Here is a 10,189-nt window from a genome sequence, read left to right as displayed (position 1 = left end):
CCCCCCTTATGCTCAGTTTGGCACGCTTGCTTTATCCCTTCGGGGACAGAAGGTTGGCATAATCTGCAGGCACCGTCTGTGTTTTGAGATGCACGTTTCCCCCCCTTTGAGTCCAGAAGTCCCTTCTGACTGACGCACTAAGTCCTGACCCTGACAGGAGGGTTGTGTGCCCGGCCTCGGGAGCGTGCGCGTGTGTGTGTGTGCACGTGTGCCCTGTGTGGAGAACCTCGTGTGTCTGCGGTGGCGGGTGAAACCTGGCTGGTTGTGAGCTTGGAAGAGCTGGAATTCCTCGGGATGAGGGAGGCAGAGAAGACTTGCTGCGCATACATCACGCAGTGCAAGGGGAGTTACAGTTAAGGTTCCTAGATTAGGTAGGTGAGCTATATTATAAACAAAGGATAATCTTTCTTGTTCCTGCCTGGGTTTTTTGCACTTGTCTTCTTGCATGCCATAAGGACTTACTGCTCCAAAGCATTCCAACAGCTGTGGAACTTACCAAAATAATTTAATGTCTAAACTGAAGTAGCTTTTTTTTTTTTTTTCAGTTGCACTGATCACTTTTTAGCTTGCTTAGGTCATTTAACCTACTTTTGACTGTTGTTTTTTCCCTAGGCGTGTACCGCTCTGCTCAGTTATCTCTCTCTCTTAAATACAGGGAGACTGCATTGCTCATTGACCCCAAAAATTCCTGTTCTTCATCTCGCCAGTGGGTTGCTCTGGTTGTAGGACACGAACTTGCTCATCAGTGGTTTGGAAACCTTGTGACCATGGTATCTAACAGTTACAAGTTCTTCTCATTTTCTTTGACATGTGCTTCATATCGTATGTGTGTTCAAGTCCCATTGAATAGCAGGCACACTATCTTTAAAATTTAAAAAACCCCACCATAATTAAATAGCGTTTTATTACTTCCTTACTAGTGTATTCTTTGGAAGTATTCCTACATCTTTTCTCTGTGAAGTAATGTTCAGTTGTTTGAATATCGTCCTGGTTAGAGGTGAGCAAGTGTTCCATGGAAAATGATTTTGGCTAGTCAGATTACTTAGAAGCAATAATCCACTGTTTTCCTTTCAGGTAGGTGTGATTCACTCATCGGGTTTTCATACCAAGTGGGTGTATCAGTACCAGCTCAGCACCGCAAATTGTTCTAGTCCAGTAGCTGAAAAGTTGCTCAATAGTAACTCATAGGAATTACTCTGGATGTATGGGGAGCCAGCTGTCTGAATGGTTTGATATTTAAGTCATTTTGGTGGAAATATAAGCATATGTGAGGCAGCCAGACTGGAATCTGTAAATAAATTCCATTTAGTGCTAAAAACTGAAACCTGTATCTGTCAGAGCTTCTGCTGTTAGCAAATGGCTTCAGCTTACTCTGTTAATGAGATCTGACATTCCTTTCCCCAAAACCCTGCAAGCAGATGCTTGAATCCAAAAATTTCCCAGGTTAGGAAGTTTCTTTTATTGTAAGAAACCAGTGTGTTTGGTTAAAAAAGCGTGGCTTCTGGAACCCCAAATCTGCATCGTTCTGGCTTTTTGGCTGCTGAAATTAAGTGTGAGTGGATGGAGGAAAAAAAAACCAGTGTAAATATTAATTGTAACACTAAGCAAAGTTTGTCAAACTCTTCTACAGTGCTGTGCCTCTTAAAATCCAGTCAGCTGTGTCCGTTCCTGTTTGTGGTAGTACAAGTAGCTTCCATTTGAGAGCAACACAATATTTGAATCGAAAAAATAATATTAATATAGTATATTTTTAGCTTTTAGTGCAGTTGAGCAGCTGGAAGCAAGGCGAGCTAGCATCACGTGGCTAGACAGCACTGTAGGATGCTAGCAAGTGCCTCAGAGACTGTTTGTGACCCACGAACCATCCGTGGTCCTTCTGAGCATTGAGAACTGTGGCAGTAAGCTTGAAAAAGTCTCATTTACAAGAATCTCTAAAATTTATGTTGAATTAGCTTTTTATATTTTCCTTTTGAAGTTCTAGGTCTTCCAAAAAATTTTCTTTTTAAGTTACTTTTTCTCTTTTGGTTGTTGTTTTCTATTCTGTGGTGCAACTGTGAAATAAGAAGAGATGATGTGGAAATTGAGAAATGCCCAAGTCAGCTTTTTCTCTCTAATCTGAGGCACGTACAGCACAGCAGAAAGCCTCAGTAGCATCACTGGTTTAGTTTGCCAGTACCAGATCTTACTGGCCAGCACAATATGCCAGTTCTTCTGTAGCAAAGATAAATGAAATAAGAATACTTCTAGGGGAAGAGAGGGGTTGGTGAGCAGTAGGTTGCCAGAGGGTTATAAGGGAGACAACAGGGAGGTGAAAAGATTTAGAAGTCCAATGGAATTGCCCAAGAAATCTCTTTTGCAGTTGTCCTTTGGCACCCATCCGTATGTATGGGAACCTTGTCGTGGAAACAGATGCGATCAGAAATGTAGAAGAAAACTGGATAGTCTCCACTCTAAAAATAAAGCAGGGCTTATCTGTAGAGTTTCGGTGACAGCTTTCCTTATTGAAATTCCACTGTCCCTGGGGGAAATGTTTCATTCACAGAAGTGGTAGTTCTCTGTAGAACAGCAGCTCGCTGCACTGATTCTACAGCCTGTTCAGCCTCTTCTACTTGAGAGCCTGTATCCTCGCAGCCCCACTCCTCTGAGTTACCCGCCCTCCTTACATTTACAGAGCGCTTGGTCAGTGCAGTTATAGAAAAGGGTGTTTTCTCCCTCAGTTCTCTGTAGCTTGTTCCTTACCTCTCCTACTGTGGTTAAATATTAGAAGTGGAAGGAAGAATTTTTAAAATGTCAATGTAACATTCTCACCTTCACAAAAAAAACCCACAAACCCCAAAGCCCACCTTTGGTGAGAAACAACTTTTAACTGTTTACTAGATTTCAGGTTTCTGTAGGCTAAAAGGCTGCTTCAGATTCCAGGTTCTCTCCTTTACGTAAGCATACCCTTTAGCTAAAAAACCAGACCCAAACAAACCCAGTCTTGTGCCGCTGCTGCTGTTCAGTCTGGACAAGACGCTGTCACGTTGCCCACAGCTCTGTGGCTTTGCTGCTCTGTGGCCTTGCACGTCGCCGACTCTCCTTTAGTCTGGGTGACGTTCCTAGCTGTTCACCTCCAGTCCAGTCTCCGGGAGATTTTTATCTGTACCTGATGCAGTTCTCCCCCGTGCAGAGTTTCTAAAACTTAAGGCAAGGGGAAGACAGTTATTGGGTGCTGATTACTCTCCTTGGGCTGATGACTTCTTTGTAGAGAGGAGTTTGTGCTCACAAGTGTTACCTGTTTCTCTGATTTGTACTAAACTAGCCCATTAACAGCTTATATTTGCTGCCAACTTACTGCTGATTCAATGAAGCTGTTCGAATTTTGTTCTTCAGTCTGCTCTGCTTTCTTATCTTTGCAGGAATGGTGGACCCATCTCTGGCTGAATGAAGGATTTGCCTCCTGGATTGAGTACCTGTGTGTAGATCACTGTTTCCCAGAGTACGATATCTGGACTCAGTTTGTTTCTGCTGATTACACACGAGCTCAGGAGCTCGATGCCTTAGACAACAGTCATCCTATTGAAGTAAGTTCAATCTTTGCCATTGATTGTCTCAATTTTTTTTCTTGTCGGCTGCGTGTAAGCTTTTTTTTTTCCCCGTTAAGAAAAAGGGAGACTTGGCAGTTGTTCATGATGCAAAGGAAAATCAAAGCTTGCGTTTACACTTTGTAGATTTTTTTTTTTTTCTCTACTTGAATTAGTATTTCAGAAGTGAGGTGTGAGGGTCTGATGATGGCTCCTTCTGGAGTTTTTCTGCTCTTCTGACTTGAAAGGGCAAAGTTGTGATCAAAACTCAGCACTATTTCTGTTGTGGTTTGGTTTCTGATCCAAGTGGGTAGTTTTCTGGCCCTTGAGCATGCTGAAGTAGCTACTGATTGACAATAGAAACTGAAGTGCAGCAGAGCCCAGGCTACCAAAATTTGCTGGGCTTGTGCTAGTTTTCGTCTGAGACCACAGTAGGTGTTTCTGCGTTGTACTCCCCAAGAGAGGGACACAGACAGCACTGAAGCAAGTAGAATCCAGCTGGGCTTGCTGCTTCGGAGCAAGGCAGTACTTCGGTGAGGAGGAGCTCCGTTACAGCAAAACTGGGAGCTGTGCTACAAGAAAACTCCCGTCCAGTTCCTAGAGATCTCCATGGACAAGTTTTCTGACGTCTTAAGAACTGTTTGGTGTAATAGATGTTGGGAAATCACCTTGCTTTGTACAGCAGGTCGTTGAGTGTCTTACTCATTGAGTGCATTTCCTGAGCATTTATTGTTTGCTGTCACAGAATTAAACAACTTCCACCGGTTTGGTTTGTTTTTTTTTTTTTGCTTTGGGGTAAGTGTTGAACCAAACGATTGAAGCAAGATCCCTAAGTCTACTTGATTAAATACCAAAATTAAAATACGTTTAACCACTCCTAACCCAGCCATATGTGGATAAGCTTGACTGGGTGTGGAGAATCCACTGAGGCAATTTAGTGATGGATATGCGTGTGCTTTCCTCAGAACAGTCAGCTCCTTAAATACTAGAACAACTAAAATCAAAACCTTCTGGTCCCGTTAATTATGCTGTTTACCACAGGTTAGTGTTGGCCATCCCTCCGAAGTAGATGAAATATTCGACGCTATTTCTTACAGCAAGGGAGCATCTGTAATCCGAATGCTACATGACTATATTGGTGATGAGGTAAAAATTGTTTAAAAAGCTAAATGTAGATTATCAAATCTTTTTTTACAGTTAACAATATAATTTTAAAAAAAAATTTTGTGATTCTGTATTTTGAAAACTTTATCTCCAATTGGTATTTGGACTCTATTTGAACTTACTGAGGAGAAATAAGATAGTGGGAAAATATGGCAGGAGTTAGAGGTGTATATAGTGATCCTAAAGTTCCTTGGCTGATTTTTGCATACAAATGCAGCGCAGAGGGAGGATAGAAAAGACTCTGTTCTGGTGCCATTACATCTTCAATTGTATGTTCCCAGGACTTTCGGAAAGGAATGAATTTATATTTAACGAAGTTCCAGCAGAAGAACGCTGCTACAGGTAACTGGGGGTTATTGTACGCTTAAGAAAAGGGATTTTTGGAGACAAACTCTTTAGTGCTTAAGTGCTGGATTCTTAAACAGCTGGTTTTCCACCGGAGATAAGGGAAGTGCAAAGCAATAATTGGCTTGTTTCCAGTTCCACGCAAAGTTTCCCCTGCCCTGGCGGAGTGCAGCGTCCTCTGGGGGTTCTGTGTCTCAGGTTTGTGTGGGTGAGGTAATCTGAAAGGGCTGCGTTTTGCCGTCGAGAACCACATCTGCCTGGTAATCTAATTTAGAAACAGAGTATCTTGATTTGCCAAGTAAGCCTTTTGCAAGCTTCCTTTTGCGGTATTGATCGCATGTGTGATTAAATTGTTCAAAGTCTTGTCTAACATCTCACAGCGCTTTCTTTACTTAAACCTTTTTTTTTTTGTGTGTGTGTTGGGCATAAATGTGGAAGTGGAACATCATGCTCTATCAGCCTAAAACAGTCCTTGTTGCTCGCTCAGCTCTTTTGACATAATATATGAAAAACTTAAGCAAAAGATTCTTCTGTTAACCATTTTGAATATTTAATGCTCATTTTTATTATCACAATGTGTATTGATTGCATTCTTTTAGTAGCAAAGAAGCTTTCTTTTCTCTTCTCCCCCATGAGTGCTTTAAAGTATTTCATTTTTCTTGCCTACTATCTGTTACAATTTAATAAAAACACAACACAAAGGGCAAACTAGAGGAACAATACAGCCTCCCCCCTCCAGTGCCCACGTAGTGTCCTTAATAGCACCTGACACGTCAAGACCCTGGGAGTCCTTAGTCAGACTTTTCTTCTGCAGAGGATCTCTGGGAAAGCCTGGAAAAAGCGAGTGGTAAACCTATTGCTGCTGTGATGAATACATGGACCAAACAAATGGGATTTCCACTCATTTATGTGGAAGCTGAACAGGTAAATATAACTGTGCATTTTTCAGCCCTTCAGATCAAAAGTTCTGCCTTTAACTGGGGTTTTGGATCAGATTTAGTAGTATCCAGTTATTTGAAAAATTCTCCTTGATCGGGAGGAGGCAGTACAGCAGGTTGCTGTGTTGGGTGACAGTTCTGTTTCTGAAGGGAGGGGAAGTGCAGCTCACTGAGGAACCTGGTGTAAAACCATCCAGAGTTATTCCACGAGCACTCTAGATCATGTGCTTGGAGTTTGCTGACATGGCCCATTTGCCCTTTGTGTATGAAATGAGGGGGGGGGAGGGAATATCTGACTTAGCTCCCCTTGCCACACATTTTCCTTCTCACTCCAATTATGCTTATTCCACAAGATTGCAGGGTGAGTGAGGATTACTGGCTGGCAGCTGAAGGCAGATGACAAATTCAAATGAGAAATAGGGGGGGGGGTGTTTTAACAGTAAGAGTGGTTAATTCATTGGAATAATTCTTGATGTAGCTCCTTTTTCTAGAGGAGGGTGCAAGTTACTCCGTTTAACAGAGGGCACACAAATGTATTGTGATATACAGGAGCTGAGATTAGATGTTCTCATAATTCCTTTCTCTCTCTTTTACTTTTTTTTTTCTTTTTTTTTTTTCCTCAGCAAGAAGATGACAGAGTGTTAAAGTTAGTCCAGAAGAAATTCTGTGCCAGTGGACCATATACTGGTAAGATGAGTGCTAAGAACAGGAATGGAGCGTTTGTTGCTTTTCATGCAGTGGCAGCGATTTTTGAGATGAAACAGCTGCACTGCAGAGCAGGCAGGTGCTCTGCTTGGATTCAGGTGTTTAAGAATTGTTAAAACTTCAGAAAATCTAAGGGGTGAACACTCTCACGCATGTGGTTTCCATGGCCTCCTGGCACGGAGAACAGCGTTCATCTGCAATCTGAACCGAAGAGCAGTTTTCATTGAGGTGTTTTCTCTTCTGATGTCCTGGTTAAGGCTGGTGCTGCCGTCTGAGGAGCTCCGTAAGCTGCTGGTTTTATAGTAGTGCTGAAATCAAAATGCCTCATACGGCAGCCAGCTCTGTCTGAAGAGGCAGATTGCACCCATCTTCCATGCTTATAGAAATTAAAACGTTTAGCTTGAAAGGTGCCTTGGAGAGTCTTGGTTTTTAACCCTAGAACTGCTGTTGTTCTTCATATATGTGCCTGTTTAAACTTAAGTAGCCTTGCTTAAACTGCTGCTGAAACTTGCAGAGTTTCTCAGAGTTGTGTGCATGCTTTTTCTTCCTTAGGCCTTCCTTTTTATTGTTTCTTCTTTTAGGGGAGGATTTCCCCATGTGGATGGTCCCCATAAGTATTTGTACAAGTGATGACCCCACCTGTGCCAAAATGCAAGTATTGATGGACAAACCAGAGCTCACCTTGGTTTTGAAAGACATCAAACCAGACCAGTGGGTGAAGGTGGGTTGCCACAAAGGAGAACATATTACCGGGAATAAGTTTGAATGTCACTTTAATGTTCCCTTGCCTTTTATTTTCCTCTTCTCTTTTTTTTTTCTCTTTCTTTTTTTTTTCCTCCCTTGCAATCTTGTATTTATTACGGAGGGGCCTCTCTGTGGTGCTATTGAATATTGGCTTCTCTCTATAATGCTTGCTTAGTGTAGTTCTTCGCCTTCCAAGAGCAGTCTAGACAATGTAAACTTGAACCTTTTAGGACTCCGAGCCCGGAAAAACAGTGTGTAATTAGAGGCAGCTTTTGAGTTGAAATGTGATGGCTTTTTTGGTATCTCGTGGCAACCACAGTTTAGTTAAAGTCCATCCTGAGCAAAAATAGTCCTGTTTATCTTTCATTAGCGTGAAGGTTTTTCACTGGCTATTGCCAGACAAGTACAATTATTTGTAAGTGAAAAAATTCACTATTGAGGTCTACTGCAGACACCAGTCAAACTGAATTTAAAAATTGCAAGACAGCAACTGGCTGGGACTGTGCCTGTATGAGCTACTGAGGTTGAAGAGTAATTGTTTCTAAGCTGGAGCTGTATTGTGAAATAACATTAAGGATTAATCTCTGAATATTAATTAAATCTTCCCATTTGACTAACACGGGCGTTCCAGTGGTCAGGCCTGTGTATTCTCCTGAATCACCACATCTATCTGGGCCCCCCCGGTAATAAAGAGGGGCACGAAATGAATAATTCTGAAAACGCCCTGTCTAAATGAGGGTCAAGTTTGATATTTCTGCCCGAGAAGGCAACGATCCAGCTCAGTCACAGGTGAATTCACAGGACTGCTGGCTGCAGAAGTGAGCAGTGGGGTTTTTAGTGAGTGCTGCAGCCCTGAGGACTGGGTGTTGGAGTGACCCAAACGGTCGCAGCAGCAAAGGGGGTGACTTTCTGATGAGCTCAGCAATGGGTTTGGTTTATGTCGGGGACTGCCGTTCAACCAACCGCACTGTCTGGCCATCTACACTGAAATGCCAGCAGGTAGTAGCGTGTAGGTAGCGTAGTTCATCAACCTTACTGACCGTGGCTCGCTTTTCTGCTGGGCAGAGGTGCTCGCTCTCCTTTAAGATGGTTCTGTCAAAATTGAATGGAGCAGGTTGTAGGAGAGAGGTTGCAAAAGATTCTAGCACCCACAGTCTCCTGCGTTTTATCTTCTTGGCATGTGACTACCCTTAGTTCAGTTAGGATTTACTCCTAGAAGAGAAGTTTCTCTTTTCTTCTTGCTCCTAGTTTTAAGTCCAGCCTCTTGTTCCCTTATGCCAGCTCACTCTTGTCTTCTGTACCCCTTAGTGAGCACTTCTGCTTTGAACTCTTTAGTCTTTCTCCCTTACTTTATAATCTGTTTTTTTTTTCTTTTTAATTAAATGATAGTGACTGACTTCTCTGAGCTGCAGTGCTTTGAGAAATTCCTAGTGATCCTAAAAATAAAAAAACATTTCCTTATTTGTTCCTCTTTTTTTTTTTTTTTTTTGTGCTTTTCAGTTAAACCTTGGAACAGTAGGCTTTTACCGTACTCAGTATAGCCCTGACATGCTGGAGAGTTTAATACCAGCCATCAAAGACCTCTCCCTACCCCCTGTGGACAGGCTTGGTCTGCAGAACGATCTTTTCTCTCTGGTAAGCAACTCTTTGCTATTCTGCCTAATAACAAGAGCTACGGTAACTGCAGAAATGGGTGTCTGCAGAGTCAGTCGCAGTTTCTGGAGGCAAAGTGCCTTTGGGATTACTGCATACATCTAGCTGTTAATTAGCTTGACAAGTTCTAACTTGTATTCTAAGACTTAAACCCTATGGAAGTGGCCTGTCTAGAACTCCTGTTGCACTGTTCTCTGCAGGGGTGTATTATACTATAGGGTTTTTTTTTTCCAAAATTGTTTTGAGAACTTGCTTTCTTTTATCAAAATAAGGATATTTTAATGATTCCCCTCAATGACTTTATCAAGTGCCATCAGCACCGTGTGCTTCATTCAGTTGGACTTGCTATAACTGTGCTGGAGGAGGTGGCTGTCGGGGATTCTTACTGTTGAAAAACAGGGGATTGCCCCCAAAGCAGGTGTTGCTGGCTCTGAACAATTAGTTACTGTACTCTAGTTCAGGTTGTACTTTCTTATTCTTGCTAGTCAGCAAATATATGGAAACTTTTAAAAAAGTAGGGTTGGTTCCCTTGCTCTCTACCTTCCAAGTGTGTAATTCTTGTCATGGCTTAGTTGAAGGGGGTTGAAACTGTACTCTGAGTCATTTCCTAAATATTGCAAGGCTAATGGGACAAAAAAATGAGCAAATAATATATTAGGAACATTGTTAGACTCCTATTTTGGTTTCCATTTTAATCATGTTTTTACCATAGGTAAATATAGCTTAGATAATAAAAATTTATTTTCGCCTCTTTTTCTGGTACCATAAATTACTGGTCTGGTTCCAGAGTAACAAAAATCTGAGCAATCTGGATGTAGCTGCTGTAGGTATTATCACTGCACTAAGAAGTGTCTCTGTGATGCTGTGAAACAGGGAAAATATAATTTTCCTGGCAGAGGTGGAAAGGCAGCACTTCTTGTATTCATTCACGGGAAGCAGGAGGCAAAGATGCCTTCTGCAGTTTTACACTCTCAATTTAATGAAGAGAAAAAAAAGAAATTTTTCAGTCTTTACAATTCTTAGTTAACATTTTGGTGAGTGTTGTATCTGTCTGAGAATAAGAAAGTACAACCTGAA

General features: G+C 41.9%; 1 protein-coding gene across 1 annotated transcript in view; it reads left to right on the top strand.

The window, feature by feature from the left end:
• Window positions 1-10,189, top strand: part of NPEPPS (aminopeptidase puromycin sensitive) — a 29,213-nt gene that overhangs the window by 13,458 nt on the left and 5,566 nt on the right. The window contains exons 8-15 of the mRNA XM_026867381.1: window positions 656-770; window positions 3,399-3,563; window positions 4,605-4,709; window positions 5,009-5,069; window positions 5,887-5,996; window positions 6,634-6,697; window positions 7,297-7,436; window positions 8,960-9,094. Of these exons, the coding sequence (XP_026723182.1) occupies window positions 656-770; window positions 3,399-3,563; window positions 4,605-4,709; window positions 5,009-5,069; window positions 5,887-5,996; window positions 6,634-6,697; window positions 7,297-7,436; window positions 8,960-9,094 (895 nt within the window). The remainder of the gene's footprint in view (window positions 1-655; window positions 771-3,398; window positions 3,564-4,604; window positions 4,710-5,008; window positions 5,070-5,886; window positions 5,997-6,633; window positions 6,698-7,296; window positions 7,437-8,959; window positions 9,095-10,189) is intronic.

This window comes from Athene cunicularia, unplaced genomic scaffold (genome assembly GCF_003259725.1).
Source record: "Athene cunicularia isolate RWA unplaced genomic scaffold, athCun1 SCF_32, whole genome shotgun sequence".
NCBI lineage: Eukaryota > Metazoa > Chordata > Aves > Strigiformes > Strigidae > Athene > Athene cunicularia.
Note: the sequence above shows the minus strand (reverse complement) of the source record. Positions and strands in the feature narration are given on the sequence as shown.